Genomic DNA, 18,063 nt, shown 5'->3' with positions numbered 1-18,063 from the left:
TGACACACAGGGGGCTCTGACACACAGGGGGGCTCTGACACACAGGGGGGCTCTGACACACAGGGGGCTCTGACACACAGGGGGGCTCTGACACACAGGGGGCTCTGACACACAGGGGGGCTTTGACACACAGGGGGGCTCTGACACACAGGGGGCTCTGACACACAGGGGGGCTCTGACACACAGGGGGCTCTGACACACAGGGGGGCTCTGACACACAGGGGGCTCTGACACACAGGGGGGCTCTGACACACAGGGGGGCTCTGACACACAGGGGGCTCTGACACACAGGGGGGCTCTGACACACAGGGGGCTCTGACACACAGGGGGGCTCTGACACACAGGGGGCTCTGACACACAGGGGGGCTCTGACACACAGGGGGGCTCTGACACACAGGGGGCTCTGACACACAGGGGGGCTCTGACACACAGGGGGCTCTGACACACAGGGGGGCTTTGACACACAGGGGGCTCTGACACACAGGGGGCTCTGACACACAGGGGGGCTCTGACACACAGGGGGGCTCTGACACACAGGGGGGCTCTGACACACAGGGGGGCTCTGACACACAGGGGGCTCTGACACACAGGGGGCTCTGACACACAGGGGGCTCTGACACACAGGGGGGCTCTGACACACAGGGGGGCTCTGACACACAGGGGGCTCTGACACACAGGGGGCTCTGACACACAGGGGGGCTCTGACACACAGGGGGGCTCTGACACACAGGGGGGCTCTGACACACAGGGGGCTCTGACACACAGGGGGGCTCTGACACACAGGGGGGCTCTGACACACAGGGGGCTCTGACACACAGGGGGGCTCTGACACACAGGGGGGCTCTGACACACAGGGGGCTCTGACACACAGGGGCTCTGACACACAGGGGGGCTCTGACACACAGCGGGCTCTGACACACAGGGGGGCTCTGACACACAGGGGGGCTCTGACACACAGGGGGCTCTGACACACAGGGGCTCTGACACACAGGGGGGCTCTGACACACAGCGGGCTCTGACACACAGGGGGGCTCTGACACACAGGGGGGCTCTGACACACAGGGGGCTCTGACACACAGGGGGCTCTGACACACAGGGGGGCTCTGACACACAGGGGGCTCTGACACACAGGGGGGCTCTGACACACAGGGGGCTCTGACACACAGGGGGCTCTGACACACAGGGGGGCTCTGACACACAGGGGGGCTCTGACACACAGGGGGGCTCTGACACACAGGGGGCTCTGACACACAGGGGGGCTCTGATTCCCAACAACATCGATGGCATTTGCAGCTTGCTGAAATAATGTTTCCCCAGCCTTTATCCCCAGTCTGCACATGTACAGAGCTCTATGCTAACACCTCAGCTCTTTTCTGGGAATGTGGGGCTGACAGAGCAGGGGAGGGCTCAATAGACTGACAGGAGACTGAGCTAATAGGGACAGGTATTTATTTTTTCATTGCACCCAGCTTATATCAGGCAAATAATATAGTAAGTACACTGCTGTTAGTGAGACATATCCTGTGTTTAGGATGGGAGACAGCTGGGGGGAGTTAGTTAAGCACTGGATCCCCTCCCTATACACAAGTACTAGATGGATCAGCAGAGAACATTAACAAATGAAAAGTCCCAGTATATTCCCAACATATATAAGAATTGTTCTTCACTTTTTGTAAACCTGCTCTGCAAAGTACAGGGCGAGTTTACAGCACAGCCAGGTAGAGTTTGGAAGGCAGAGCAGTGGGGACTCACATGGAAGAAAACTAACATCCATCCTGTGAGATCTTCATGTTGGGAGAGCTGTATGATGTATGCAGGGGGCGGAAAGCAATGATCGGAACTGCACTGTTGTATCATCTTGCTCCGCCCACCTGTAGAGGAGCTCTCAGTGTCACAGCCCGATCCAGCCAGCCAGACTGATGAGAAATCAAGGCCAGTAGAATGAATTGTTCTCCCTCTGTGCCAGAATGTGGTTGCCGCTGTAGAGAGGAGGCAAGCAATATGTATGGGTGCATCCTCAGCCCACTTTTTGGGCAGACTGTACAATTGAGTGGAGCCATAACCTAAATATTCTCTGCATGCTCATGCTGCTGTCGGCGACCTAGAGCCCCCTCCCACACTCCTCCCACACCCTGCCCAGGGCAGCCGATCCTCCCGCCCACCCCTTGTACCGGCCCTGCTGCCTATAGATGGCAGTGCTGAGCCGACGACGTCACTGAGAATCCAGCTTCAAGATAAAGAGAGCACTGCTATAACATTGCCGGACGCCGTGGCGTGTGTCCTTCATCCAAGCCAACTGGGAGGTATATCGTCAGGTCCACGAGTTCTAGTCTAACCTGGGCTATGTGGATCGGGTGTGCAACGCACACTTTTTTTTCCTACATTTTTTTAATTATTCATTTTATTTATGGTATTTATGGTTTTCATTTATTATTTTTATACCCCTTTATATTTATTCATTATTCATTTCATCAAGCACCCATTTTTATACACCATTATTTATTTTTAGATTTACCCATTATTATATTTTTTTTTTTCTTTTTCTACACCATTTTTTATTTTTCATATGCATTTATTATTTTTATACACCCTGATTCATAGTTATTTTTATATTTATTAATTATTATCCTCATTATTTTTCTTTATTTTTATACACCCTTATTTAGAGTTATTTTTATATTTATTAACTATTATATTTATCATTATTATTTATTTTATACACCCTTTTTTTTTATCTTTATTCTTTAAATTTATTCATAAATGTATCCTTTTTTATTTTTTTATATACATTTTTATTCATTATCTTTATTTTTTTATGTATATTTATACTCTCTTATTTTTTTATTTTATATTACTTTTATTTGTTTATATTTTTAACCTATTTTTTTCCATTCACAATCTTTTATTTATATTTATTTATTATTAATGTCATCGCACACCCATTTTTATTTTTATACACCGTTATTTATTTTTAGATTTACTCATTATTAAGAAAGCGGGGCCCCATTCACAGGGGCCCTGGGGCCCAGGAACCATTCCTAACAAGGAAGAGACCTGGTGTAGTATAAAAGGGGTTTTTAACCGATTCAGCCCTCGGAAGATTTTACCCCCTTCCTGACCAGAGCACTTTTTACGATTCGCCACTGCGTCTCTTTAACTGACAATTGCGCGGTCGTGCGACGTTGTACCCAAACAAAATTGACGTCCTTTTTTTCCCCCCACAAATAGAGCTTTCTTTTGGTGGTATTTGATCACCTCTGTGGTTTTTATTTTTTGCGCTATAAACATAAAAATAGAGCGATAATTTTGAGAAAAAAAAAGCAATATTTTTTTACTTTTTGCTATAATAAATATCCCCAAAAATATAAAAAAAACCCTTTTTTTTCCTCAGTTTAGACCAATATGAATTCTTCTACGTAATTTTAGTTAAAAAAAATCGCAATAAGCGATTGGTTTGCGCAAAATTTATAGCGTCTACAAAACGGGACAGTTTTATGGCACTTTTATTAATAATTTTTTTTTAATTAGCAATGGCGATCTGCGATTTTTACCGTGACTGCGACATTATGGCGGACAATTTTGACACTATTTTGGGACCATTGTCATTTATACAGCGATCAGTGCTTTAAAAATGCACTGATTACTGTGTAAATGACCCTGGCAGGGAAGGGGTTAACCACTAGGGGGCAGTGAAGGGGTTAAGTGTGTCCTAGGGAGTGATTCTAACTGTTAGGGGGGGGTGGGCTTCAACACACAGGACAGTGATCACTGCTCTCGATGACAGGGAGCAGTGATCTCTGTCATGTCACCAGGCAGAACGGGGAAATGCTTTGTTTACAAAAGTATCTCCCCGTTCTACCTCTCCGTGACACGATTGCGGGCATCCGACCGACATCGAGTCCACGGGACCCGCTGTCACGGAGGACGTGGCACTCGCGCGCCCGCAACACCGCTTCTTAAAGGGGACATACCTGTTTGCCCTTTTGCCCCCAGTGCCATTCTGCTGATGTACATCAGCGTGCGCTGGTCAGCAAGCGATTAAAATAGAAATGGTAAGCAAAACATTTGTGTATAGATATAAAAAATAAAAAAATTATAAATATCTTTGTTGCCTTTTTTATAAGTGATCACATTCCCTCTGTTCTCAGCTGCATAAGAGCTTGGGGAGGAGAAGCAGCAGCACACTGATCTTCTCAGTGAAAAGCTGTGCAGTGGGGGGGGGGTGTCAGGACAAGTCTGATCATTGGAGGAGAGCAGGCTGAGTTCCCATCATAGCTAGAGAACTGACCACGCTGTGCTCTCCTGCTTAGTGTGGTCAGTTTTTATTAGGAAAGCAGAGGGACTGACAGACACACCAGGGATTTCACATAAAGGAAGCAAAACAAAGAGAACAGGAGACTTTCTCATACAAGTACATGGTACAGCAGGCACATATCAGGAATAGGAAATGTTGGGGTAACAAACACCTTCCATTCTGGGCCAATTCTGACATCTCTCTCATACACGGAACAATTCGTTTTTTTTTTTCTTGGAACCCACAAATATTATATATTTTATAATCAGAGACCTTGGAGATTAAAAATGGTGGGTGTTGCAGTTTTTTATGTCACAAGATATTTGCATAGTGGATTATCAATTATCAAACTTTTTAGGAAAAAAATACACTGAGTTTTAGTACATAGAAATGCAGTCTAATACTCAGTTGTTTGGTAAAAAAAAAAAAAAAGTTCCGCCGAGTATATAGACACCTAACACGCCATGCTTTAAAATTGTGTATGCCCGTGGAACAGCGCTAAACTATATTACCTAAAAATTTTCATAGGAGACACTTTAAAAGCCTTGACAGGTTACCAATTCAGAGTTACACAGGAGGTTTAAATTTTTTTTGGATTAACTTTATTGCTATCACAAGGGATGAACAACATCCCTTGTGACCGCATGAGCCTTGACAGGTCCTCTTTATGGTAAGATCTGGGGTCTTTCAGACCCCATATCTCTCCTATGCCCTCCAAAGCATCCGATCTGAGTTTGGTTTGATCGCCTGTAGAATTAAGATGCTGTTGCTCCCAACGTAGAACTCAACATTTTATCTGGCATAATGCAATGTCCGATAAAAGCAGGAATGTGTATTAAGCCAATTTGTCTCCATACACCTTCTTGGACTGGGTGTTTGCTAGGCGCTGACAGTATGGGGGAGATTTACTACAACTGGAAAGTGTAAAATCTGGTGCAGCTCTACATAGAAACCAATCCGCCTCCAGGTTTTATTGTCAAAGCTTCATTGAACGAGCTGAAGTTAGAAGCTGATTGGCTACCATGCACAGCCGCTCCACATTCTGAGTGCTCCAGTTTTAGTAAATCTCCCCCATTGTACATGGCACCTTTTCTGTAACCCGTGTGAATGTAACATTACAGGACTATATATATACAATTATTTTGCCATGTGTCTTTGTATATTTAACTTGCTCTTCAACAATTGTTTTTCTTTGTCGCAGTCCTAATTGGCTGTTTTACTTTTGATTGACAGGCCAGATTCTAAAGCCGTAGTTCTGGTGGAATCCGGGATCAGAATTCACACCACGGAGTTTGAATGGCCCAAGAATATGATGCCATCTGGGTTTGCAATGAAGGTTTGAAGGAAATCAATTACAGTCTCACTCAAAACATTAGTCATGTCATGGTCTTCTGAAGCTAGTCATAGTCATTACATTCTTAGTGCACAAACTCCTTTTGGAATAGTTATGTAGTATATGGTAGGCCCTCAGACTACATGGTAGGCCCTCAGACTACATGGTATTCCCTCCGACTACATGGTATGCCCTCCGACTACATGGTATTCCCTCCGACTACATGGTAGGCCCTCAGACTACATGGTAGGTCCTATGGTAGGCCCTCAGACTACATGGTAGGCCCTCAGACTACATGGTAGGCCCTCAGACTACATGGTATTCCCTCTGACTACATGGTATTCCCTACGACTACATGGTAGGCCCTCAGACTACATGGTAGGCCCTCAGACTACATGGAATTCCCTCCGACTACATGGTATTCCCTCCGACTACATGGTATTCCCTCCGACTACATGGTATTCCCTCCGACTACATGGTAGGCCCTCAGACTACATGGTAGGCCCTCAGACTACATGGTAGGCCCTCAGACTACATGGTATTTCCTCAGACTACATGGTAGGCCCTCAGACTACATGGTAGGCCCTCAGACAACATGGTAGGCCCTCAGACAACATGGTAGGCCCTCAGACAACATGGTAGGCCCTCAGACTACATGGTAGGCCCTCAGACTACATTGATGGCCTTTTTCTGGCACCATCCTTCTATGTTTCTCACGAGCTTCCCAAGTATTATTTGATTGGTATGGTTATCTGTTGAGCAGTTGGATCTTTTTTGAGATGGCCTTGGGCCAACCTTGTTTAAGAAAAGCCTTTTGGCATTCCAGCTGTGTAGGGTTTAACCACCTCCTGCCTGGTCTATTGTAAAATTACAGCCGCCCCGGAGCCTCTGTCTTCTGGGTGGACGTTATATGACACCCTCCCGGTTGCGTGCCTTGTGTGTCCCCTAGGGGTGTTTCGTCACATATGGCGACCCATCACATTTGGCTGCCCGCTGGAGTGGGCATGCGCGACGCCGCCATATGCGTTCCAACACTTATAAAACTTTTGTCACTTTTAACACTTTTTTAAAAGTGTTTAAAAAAATAAAAAGTGTTTTTGTCACTTTTAAAACGTAAAGTTTTAAAAGTGTTGGAACGCATATGGGGCGCTGTCGCGCATTCGCACTCCAGCGGGAAGCCAAATGTGATGGGTCGCCATATGTGACAAAACAGGGGCCGTGCAGTGGCACAATCTGTGACCTGCTGTGTCCACCAGACACAGCGGAAGACAGATCGCTATACCGGGCCGGCCCTGGTACCATGTGATGGCTGTGACCAATCACAGTGACATTGTTGCCAACCATCAGTATTTATACTGGCAGCCAGTAAAAAACAGGCACTTTTCTACTGCCAGTAAATGCCAGTGACAGGAAGAAGTTGCCAGTAAAAAAATGTCTGACGGTTGGCTTGATACTGCACATGTACAATTCTGGTCTGGAGCCGGCCGAGACTATTGAAGTGCCTGCTACAGTGTGTTCGGGCAGCACCGGCAGGGGCGGGTCTACCACAGGTGTGCCTGAGCATGTCGTGTGATGGTGCAAGGGAGCTGAGCAGAGCGGCCGGAGCCTCGTGTGCAGGTCTGTGGGACAGGAGTGGGGCTGTCAGTGCTGTTTGGACTGAAGGGACCACCTGGTGTGGAGAGAGACTGTGATTCAGGAGGAGACGCGTCGTGTCGGTGAGGTGTCATCATCATCTGTGCTGCTGCACACTGCTGTCAATGTCATTGTGAGAGTCAGTTTCATGTGTGTGCGTGCCTCCCCATTCTTATTTCTTGCCCCGTGAGCTACTTACTATATCAAAAATAAGATAGAAATATATTTTTTTTAACTTAATATCTACTTTTGGAAAATTCCAGTAAAAACTTGGCTGTGCCAGTAAAATTTGGATGTTGTGTCAGTAAATTTCAATCTGGTAGGTTGGCAGCACTGCACAGTGATCACATGTCAAATGTACACAATGGCTTATAGTCATAGCCAATCATTGTGTACTGTTGTGATCTCTGTGATTGGTCCCTGTGATCACATGGTACAGACAGGGCTAATCACAGCACACCTGTACCATGTGATAGCCAATCACAGCTATTGCAATAATACATAATGACACATGACTTGATGCCATTCATAAAAAATAAGCGAGTACACCCCTCACATTTTGTAAATATTTTATTATCTTTTCATGTGACAACACTGAAGAAATGACACATTGCTACAATGTAAAGTAGTGAGTGTACAGCTTGTATAACAGTGTAAATTTGCTGTCCCCTCAAAATAACTCAACACACAGCCATTAATGTCTAAACCGCTGGCAACAAAAGTGAGTACACCCCTGAAAATTGTGAAAAAGTGAAAATGTCCAAATTGGTCCCAAAGTGTCAATATTTTGTGTGGCCACCATTATTTTCCAGCACTGCCTTAACCCTCTTGGGCATGGAGTTCACCAGAGCTTCACAGGTTGCCACTGGAGTTCTCTTCCCCTCCTCCATGACGACATCACAGAGCTGGTGGATGTTGGAGACCTTGCACTCCTCCACCTTCCGTTTGAGGATGCCCCACAGATGCTCAATAGGGTTTAGGTCTGGAGACATGCTTGGCCAGTCCATCACCTTTACCCTCAGCTTCTTTAGCAAGGCAGTGGTCGTCATGGAGGTGTGTTTGGGGTCGTTATGTTGGAATACTGCCCTGCGGCCCAGTCTCTGAAGGGAGGGGATCATGCTCGACTTCAGTATGTGACAGTACATTTTGGCATTCATGGTTCCCTCAATGAACTGTAGCTCCCCAGTGCTGGCAGCACTCATGCAGCCCCAGACCATGACACTCCCACCACCATGCTTGACTGTAGGCAAAAAACACTTGTCTTTGTACTCCTCACCTGGTACCACCACACAGGCTTGACACCATCTGAACCAAATAAGTTTATTTTGGTCTCATCCCCAAAAATGGGGATATTTATTACAGCAAAAAGTACAAAATATTGTTTTTTTTTTTCAAAATTGTCGCTCTTATTTTGTTTATAGCGCAAAAAATGAAAACCGCAGAGGTGATCAAATACCACCAAAAGAAAGCTCTATTTGTGGGGAAAAAAGGACGTCAATTTTGTTTGGGTGCAACGTCGCACGACCGCGCAATTGTCAATTAAAGTGACGCAGTGCCGAATCGCAAAAAGTGCTTTGGTCTTTGGGCAGCCAAATGGTCCGGGGCTTAAGTGGTTAAAGGCGTCAGTTTAAAAAAATATAAAGTATTCAAAAACGCAGATCTTGATGTTTTGGGGTTTGTGGTCTTATAGACCCTCGATCCCTCCATAAAGAGTACCTGTCACTGCCTATTACTGTCACAAGGGATGTTTACATTCCTTGTGACAGCAATAACAGTGATAAAAAAACAAAAAAAATAAATAAAAAGTGTAAAAAAAATGTTTTTCAATGTACAAAATATTGGCACACAATATTGGCTATTGGCCTGAGAGGTGGCCAAAATATCAGTATTTTATCGGCACCGAAAAAACAATATTGGTCGATCCCTAGAATGAACCCTTACCATTACAGCAGCGGACATGACGTCCTGCTTTTGCGGTATCACAAATTGGAATAACGCTCACCCTAGTAATAGACCAAATCCACTTATCAGCTGTGAAAGTTTCCCAACACCAGCGGCTGTCCGCTCACTGACGATTGAACTCCCGCAGTGACAACATTACCACTTTTCATAACAAGATAACTTGTCTGGCGTCAGTAATACCAATGGCCCAATGCATCCTCGGGCACCTTCATGGCCTCTGAAGACGCATTTAATGGTTGGGGGCAAACGCCAAGTGGTACCCACATTTAGGGCCCTGTGCATTCAGGGACCAAGGTCTGGAACGCAGGTCTGTGGTACCCAATTGGTACAGTGTTCAGCTCCGTGCAGCCTGCCTTAGGCTTTGTTCATACTAATGCACACTGTGTGAGTTCGGGGACATGCACCTGCATCCACATGGATGTCAGATTGGCAGCAACCGCTGAAATTACATCAACGGGACTGCCTGCATGGGCAAACTCAGACCTCGCATGGGCGTATGCTTTAGTACGCCCCGTGGGAATGAGGCCATGTACTTATGACAGGCTGCCTGCAGGGGGGGGGGGGGGGCTGGATGCTGCACCTGCTTCTCCTGGGCATGCCAAGGGCTCATTGAGATGGGCGTTGACATCCATCCTGTGCGCTGAACCACTGTTTTCTGTATCCGCACAGGCAGCCTATACAAGCGGACACAGCAGCTACACAGACATAGCCGTATGTCAGAATTTGACATGCAGGCAGGAGCAGGTGCATGGGTCTGAACGCATACTGACTGCGCTCAAACCTGAGCACCCGCGTCAAATTTTGACATGCGCCTGTGTCCGCGCATCTGCATGCGCTTGTATTGGCTGCCTGCACGCAGCTCCAAGTTGGATGCAGTGGTCAATCAACACTGCACACCGATCAGCTTCAAGTGTAAGGAAGGTAAAGAGCAGCCTCTGCCGCAGTTCTTCTCAATGGCCACACCTCCAACGTGTTTCGCCCAGCCTACCAGAGCTAAGTCATAGAGGTCCAAGGTGGATGCAGGAGCAGAAAACAGCTGCTCAGCATGCAGGAGAGGTGCCAACACCTGTCTGAATGAGTCCTAAAATGCCAGAAGGGATGCGCTGCTCCTAGATGGCCCCAAGTGAAACAGCCTTAAAGTGGGCATTTCATTTCAAGGCTGCATGAAAACATTTCCATCATGTTACAATATATGGCAAAAAAAACCTCACACCAGCCTGCATGAATTATGCTCCATATAGTGTGTGTGCACTGGGGATGTGATGCATTGCTACAAGGTATTGCTCTGTTTACAATTTTTTTTTTTTTTTTTACTTTATTGAAATGTTACAATATGGCATTTTATTCAACGCTATGCACCGCAGCTTTGCAAGCCATGTGCACCGCAGCATTGCAGCCCATGCAGAATTTTTATGCAATGCAGCTCAGCACATCATTATTGTGTGAAAAGGGCTCATAGAAAACAGTTGTTTTCTATGTGCTTTTCTGTTGAGCCTGAGTTAGTTGAGACCCAAAGGCTCCTTTCACACTTTGCGATTTGGAATTGCTGTGATTCTGCCCATGATTCCAAATCGCATAGAAATCACAGTACAATGTGCACGTTTGGATGCCCTTATCCTTCAGCCCGGGTTCACACCTATGCGAATTAGAGGTGCGTTTCCGCACCTCTAATTCGCATAGCAGGAGAATGTGACTGGCTCCCTATGGAGCCGGTTCACATATCTCCGGGGCGGCTGCGGTGCGCACTGCACAAAAACGTGCGTCTTTGGCTGCGTTTCAGGGCCGAATTCAGGCATAGAATCGGCCCTGATTCGTCCCTGAAACGGTGAACAGGGACGCACAGCGCTCCTGTGCGGTGCGCAGCGTATTATGGTGTGAACCCGGGCTTAGTGGCAAATCGGCCTTGACTGTCTCACGAGGCAAATCAAGCCTTCAAGGCCCTGGCCCAATTATTGTGAGCATCCCTGCTTTTAACAGTGCACTTTTCACACGATTCTGAGTGTCACATAGGGCAGCCCATTCGCTTGAATAGGCTTCCGTATGTGCGTTTGTCTCGCGAAGAGAAGCTTCTGCCCCTTATTGGGTGACAAGCTTTGTGCGATTTGTAAAGGTGCAGTTTGCCGCGATTGCCACGCGATACTTTTGCATGACAATCACGGCAGAATCTTATCGTTTTTAGGGTGCCATCGAAGGATAATGGCACCCAAATGTACACGCATGTTGTCCTGCAATTATCCGCCATTAGTGTGTTGTGGACCAGAAGGGTGAAGGGTGGGCGGCCTTGTATCAGGACAGCGGTGACTCATTGTGATTTCTCTTGCACTGTTTGTACAGTCTGGTGGCTCCGGAGGGCCGTAGAAGTCCTCATCCATTACGCCACGTGCTAGAATTTCCTAGAACTGAAGAACATCTCGCTCTAACCATGGCTGTCATGTTTATTTTTTCCAGGAGAGACTCCTCCTCTCCATCCTGCCCAAGCACATTGCTGACGAGATGCTCAACGACATGAAGAAGGACCAGAAGCAGAAGGAGCTACAGCAGTTCAACACTATGTACATGTACCGCCATGAAAACGTCAGGTATACCGCAGCTAGGCCTCACTCAGGCTGTCGGGCCTAGTCCATGTACAGGAGGCGTGAGAGTGTGCAGTAATTCATAGTAACCAATCAGATCCCACACTCAGGCTGCTGGGCCTAGTCAGTATACAGGGGACATGAGAGTGTGCAGCAACCCATAGCAACCAATCAGATCCCACACTCAGGCTCTCGGGCCTAGTCAGTATACAGAAGATAGCAGAGTGTGCGGTAACCCATAACAACCAGTCAGATCCCACACTCAGGCTGTCGGTCCTAGTCAGTATACAGGAGATATGAGAGTGTGCAGTAAACCATAGCAGCCAATCAGATCCCGCACTCAGGCTGTCGGGCCTAGTCAGTATACAGGAGATATGAGAGTGTGCAGTAAACCATAGCAGCCAATCAGATCCCGAACTCAGGCTGTCGGGCCTAGTCAGTATACAGGAGATATGAGATTGTGCAGTAACCCATAGCAACCTAACAGATCCCACACTCAGGTTGCTGGGCCTAGTTAGTAAGGATGAGCTCAGGCGTGTTTGCAAACAGCACGTGCCCGCCAGGAAGTCGGCACTGCCACAGCGCTATTCACAAGCAGTGAGACATTGTCCCGATGCGCGGCTGCAGAGATCGAGGAATGTCTCACTGCCTGTGATTAGCGCTGTGCAGTGCTGACTTCTTGGCGGGCTCTTCACGTGCTCTTTGCGAACACGCCTGAGCTCATCCTTACTAGTTAGTATACAGGAGATATGAGAGTGTGCGGTAACCCATAGCAACTAATCAGATCCATTGTTGACGGGCCCAGTCGGTGAAAAGGAGACGAAAGGGGGAAAGTAGCTCAAAGCAACAAATCAGATCTCTCACTGAAGCCATCAGGCCCAGCCAGTATACAGGATACACGAGGGCTTGCAGTAGCCCATAGCAACCAATCAGATCACTCATGCAGGCTGTCAGGCTTAGTTAGTATACAGGATACACGAGGGTGTACAGTCACACAGCAACCAATCAGATCCCTCACTGAAGCCGTCAGGCCTAGTTAGTATACAGGATACACAAGCACGTGCAGTAACCCATAGCAACCAATTAGATCCCTCATACAGGCTATCAGGCTTAGTCATTATACAGGAAACATGAGAGTGTACAGGTAACCATAGCAACCAATCAGGTCCGTCCCTGAGGCCGCCAGGCCTAGTCAGTATACAGGAGACATAAGGGCATGCTGTAACCCATAGCAACCAATCAAATCTCTCATGCAGACTGTAAGGCCTAGTCAGTATGCAGAAGACATGCAAGTGTGTAATAACCCATGGCAACCAATCAGATCCCTCACACAGGCTGCTGGGCCTAGTCAGTATACAGGGGACATGAGAGTGTGCAGCAACCCATAGCAACCAATCAGATCCCACACTCAGGCTCTCGGGCCTAGTCAGTATACAGAAGATAGCAGAGTGTACGGTAACCCATAACAACCAGTCAGATCCCACACTCAGGCTGTCGGTCCTAGTCAGTATACAGGAGATATGAGAGTGTGCAGTAAACCATAGCAGCCAATCAGATCCCGCACTCAGGCTGTCGGGCCTAGTCAGTATACAGGAGATATGAGAGTGTGCAGTAAACCATAGCAGCCAATCAGATCCCGCACTCAGGCTGTCGGGCCTAGTCAGTATACAGGAGATATGAGAGTGTGCAGTAACCCATAGCAACCTATCAGATCCCACACTCAGGCTGCTGGGCCTAGTTAGTAAGGATGAGCTCAGGCGTGTTTGCAAACAGCACGTGCCCGCCAGGAAGTTGGCACTGCCACAGCGCTATTCACAAGCAGTGAGACATTGTCCCGATGCGCGGCTGCAGAGATCGAGGAATGTCTCACTGCCTGTGATTAGCGCTGTGCAGTGCTGACTTCTTGGCGGGCTCTTCACGTGCTCTTTGCGAACACGCCTGAGCTCATCCTTACTAGTTAGTATACAGGAGATATGAGAGTGTGCGGTAACCCATAGCAACTAATCAGATCCATTGTTGACGGGCCCAGTCGGTGAAAAGGAGACGAAAGGGGGAAAGTAGCTCAAAGCAACAAATCAGATCTCTCACTGAAGCCATCAGGCCCAGCCAGTATACAGGATACACGAGGGCTTGCAGTAGCCCATAGCAACCAATCAGATCACTCATGCAGGCTGTCAGGCTTAGTTAGTATACAGGATACACGAGGGTGTACAGTCACACAGTAACCAATCAGATCCCTCACTGAAGCCGTCAGGCCTAGTTAGTATACAGGATACACAAGCACGTGCAGTAACCCATAGCAACCAATTAGATCCCTCATACAGGCTATCAGGCTTAGTCATTATACAGGAAACATGAGAGTGTACAGGTAACCATAGCAACCAATCAGGTCCGTCCCTGAGGCCGCCAGGCCTAGTCAGTATACAGGAGACATAAGGGCATGCTGTAACCCATAGCAACCAATCAAATCTCTCATGCAGACTGTAAGGCCTAGTCAGTATGCAGAAGACATGCAAGTGTGTAATAACCCATGGCAACCAATCAGATCCCTCACACAGGCTGCTGGGCCTAGTCAGTAAACAGGAGATATAATGTGCAGTAACACATAGCAACCAATCAGATCCCACATGCAGGCTGTCAAGCCTAATCAGTAAACAGGAAGTTGTGAAAGAGACAGTAACTCATAGCAACCAATCAGATCCCTAACTCAAGCTATCAGGCCTAGTCAGGATACATGAGGGAGTGCAGTAACCCATAGCAACCAATCAGATTCGTAACTGTGGCTGTCAATCCTACACAGTATACAGGACACATGACGGTGTGCAGTAACCCAATAGCAACCACTCAAATCCCTCACTCGGGCTGTGGGGCCTAGTCCATATACAGGAGATGTGAGAGTTTGCAGTAACCTATAGCAACCAATCAGACCCCTTACCAAGGAGGTGACATATTTTCTCCTCACCACCTCTCAAATATTGCTTTTCAGGAGAGTGGCAGGCTCTGCTGCTAGATTCAACCTAACCTAATAAAATGAAAGAGGGTGTTGCTAATATGCCTAAATGAGATTATGGGGTTTATTTATAAAAGAAAAACTCACTGTGCGAATGCCTCAGCTGTTGCAAATAATTCTCATAACGTGTGTATGTTCATTTCCTATCGTCATCAGCTCCATCTAGTGGCCATAAGGCAGTATTTTCCCGGGTGAGGTGTTTCAGGAAAATATCACATGACGACCACTAGGTGGAGCTGACCATAATGGGAAATAACGGGGATTATTTGCAACAGCTAAGCACATGCTCAGATATTCGCACAGTATGATTTTTGATTAAAACAAATTAATTGTCGGCTTACAGACCTAAAATCATCATCAATGTATATAAGAAATGTTCCGAGGAGGAAGGAAAAAAAAAGAATATAAGACTACAGAAGACTGGGCCACAGCTTTTAGCCGTTAGCTCAAACAGAGCCAATGAGGTTTTCCTTTACAAACCCCCAGGGACAGGAGGAGCAAGGATATCATGCAACAGGCCCTGGAGCCTTCATCAGCATCAGTTAATGTTGATTCTGTTGGGCAACCCATATTTAATGCCTGTGCCTTCTATGTTTTCACCAACCAGAGGTAACCCCTGTGCTTATCTCTGTCTCCCCGCAGCATACTCTTTGCAGACATCGTGGGCTTCACTCAGCTGTCCTCATACTGCAGCGCCCAGGAGCTGGTTAAACTGTTAAATGAGCTTTTTGCCCGCTTCGACAAGCTTGCAGCGGTAAGTGAGCACGCAGTCCATGTAGCATTACTTGCTTCTAAATAAGTGACATAATCTTTGCAGCCAAGGGAAATGCTTCATAGCACAAGGAAAAGGAAAAAAATCTGGTTTGCTAGCGCTGGTATCTTATGTATCTGGTGTAAAGTACCCTGTACTTTACAAACCAGACCCCTGCATTAGCCACTCCTAACCCTACAATCTATACATTACACAACTGACCCCTGCACTATGTACGTTACCCAACTCTGACTCCTGCACTACTATGTACGTTACCCAACCCTGACCCCTGCACTATGTACGTTACCCAACCCTGACCCCTGCACTATGTACGTTACCCAACCCTGACCCCTGCACTATGTACGTTACCCAACCCTGACCCCTGCACTATGTACGTTACCCAACCCTGACCCCTGCACTATGTACGTTACCCAACCCTGATTCCTGCACTATGTACGTTACCCAACCATGACTCCTGCACTATGTACGTTACCCAACCATGACTCCTGCACTATGTACGTTACCCAACAATGACTCCTGCACTATGTACGTTACCCAACCCTGATTCCTGCACTATGTACGTTACCCAACAATGACTCCTGCACTATGTACGTTACCCAACCATGACTCCTGCACTATGTACGTTACCCAACCATGACTCCTGCACTATGTACGTTACCCAACAATGACTCCTGCACTATGTACGTTACCCAACCCTGATTCCTGCACTATGTACGTTACCCAACCATGACTCCTGCACTATGTACGTTACCCAACCATGACTCCTGCACTATGTACGTTACCCAACAATGACTCCTGCACTATGTACGTTACCCAACCATGACTCCTGCACTATGTACGTTACCCAACAATGACTTCTGCACTATGTACGTTACCCAACCCTGACCCCTGCACTATGTACGTTATCCAACCCTGACCCCTGCACTATGTACGTTATCCAACCATGACCCCTGTACTATGTTCGTTACCCAACCCTGACCCCTGCACTATGTACGTTATCCAACCTTGACCCCTGCACTATGTACGTTATCCAACCCTGACCCCTGCATTATGTACGTTATCCAACCCTGACCCCTGCACTATGTATGTTACCCAACCCTGACCCCTGCACTATGTTCGTTACCCAACCCTGACCCCTGCACTATGTACGTTACCCAACCCTGACCCCTGCACTATGTACGTTACCCAACCCTGATTCCTGCACTATGTACGTTACCCAACAATGACTCCTGCACTATGTACGTTACCCAACCATGACTCCTGCACTATGTATGTTACCCAACCATGACTCCTGCACTATGTACGTTACCCAACAATGACTTCTGCACTATGTACGTTACCCAACCCTGACCCCTGCACTATGTACGTTATCCAACCCTGACCCCTGCACTATGTACGTTACCCAACCCTGACCCCTGCACTATGTACGTTATCCAACCATGACCCCTGTACTATGTTCGTTACCCAACCCTGACCCCTGCACTATGTACGTTATCCAACCTTGACCCCTGCACTATGTACGTTACCCAACCCTGACCCCTGCACTATGTACGTTACCCAACCCTGACCCCTGCACTATGTACGTTACCCAACCCTGACCCCTGCACTATGTACGTTATCCAACCCTGACCCCTGCACTATGTACGTTATCCAACCCTGACCCCTGCACTATGTACGTTACCCAACCCTGACCCCTGCTCTATGTACGTTACCCAACCATGACTCCTGCACTATGTACGTTACCCAACCCTGACCCCTGCACTATGTACGTTATCCAACCCTGACCCCTGCACTATGTACGTTACCCAACCATGACCCCTGCACTATGTACGTTACCCAACCCTGACCCCTGCACTATGTACGTTACCCAACCCTGACCCCTGCACTATGTACGTTATCCAACCCTGACCCCTGCACTATGTTCGTTACCCAACCATGACTCCTGCACTATGTACGTTACCCAACCCTGACCCCTGCACTATGTACGTTACCCAACCCTGACCCCTGCACTATGTACGTTATCCAACCCTGACCCCTGCACTATGTTCGTTACCCAACTATGACTCCTGCACTATGTACGTTACCCAACCCTGACCCCTGCACTATGTACATTATCCAACCCTGACCCCTGCACTATGTACATTATCCAACCCTGACCCCTGCACGTTATCCAACCCTGACCCCTGCACTATGTACGTTACCCAACCCTTACCCCTGCACTATGTACGTTACCCAACCCTTACCCCAGCACTATGTACGTTACCCAACCCTGACCCCTGCACTATGTACGTTACCCAACCCTGACCCCTGCACTATGTACGTTACCCAACCCTGACTCCTGCACTATGTACATTACCCAACACTGACTCCTGCACTATGTAGAGTATGATACCCAACCCTGACCCCTGCATTATGTACACTGAACATTAACATCATGGTGAGAAGTGTTCATTCTTTCCTTTCGTCAATTGGGGGTAGGACAAAACC

At 47.5% G+C, this 18,063-nt stretch overlaps 1 protein-coding gene across 2 annotated transcripts in view; it reads left to right on the top strand.

Moving 5' to 3' along the window:
• The first annotated feature begins 2,196 nt into the window (after positions 1-2,196).
• The window catches only part of LOC141139086 (adenylate cyclase type 3-like), a 41,572-nt gene continuing 25,705 nt past the window's right edge, over positions 2,197-18,063 (top strand). Inside the window, exons 1-4 of one of the 2 annotated variants that reach the window (XM_073624891.1) lie at positions 2,197-2,303; positions 5,528-5,630; positions 11,670-11,800; positions 15,447-15,558. In XM_073624891.1, the coding sequence (XP_073480992.1) occupies positions 5,604-5,630; positions 11,670-11,800; positions 15,447-15,558 (270 nt within the window). In that variant the 5' untranslated portion in view covers positions 2,197-2,303; positions 5,528-5,603. The remainder of the gene's footprint in view (positions 2,304-5,527; positions 5,631-11,669; positions 11,801-15,446; positions 15,559-18,063) is intronic. The other variant, XM_073624893.1, reaches the window with a different exon arrangement.

The sequence above is a fragment of the Aquarana catesbeiana genome, linkage group LG04 (genome assembly GCF_042186555.1).
Source record: "Aquarana catesbeiana isolate 2022-GZ linkage group LG04, ASM4218655v1, whole genome shotgun sequence".
In the NCBI taxonomy this organism is placed as follows: domain Eukaryota; kingdom Metazoa; phylum Chordata; class Amphibia; order Anura; family Ranidae; genus Aquarana; species Aquarana catesbeiana.
This window is presented reverse-complemented; position numbering and strand designations above follow the sequence as displayed.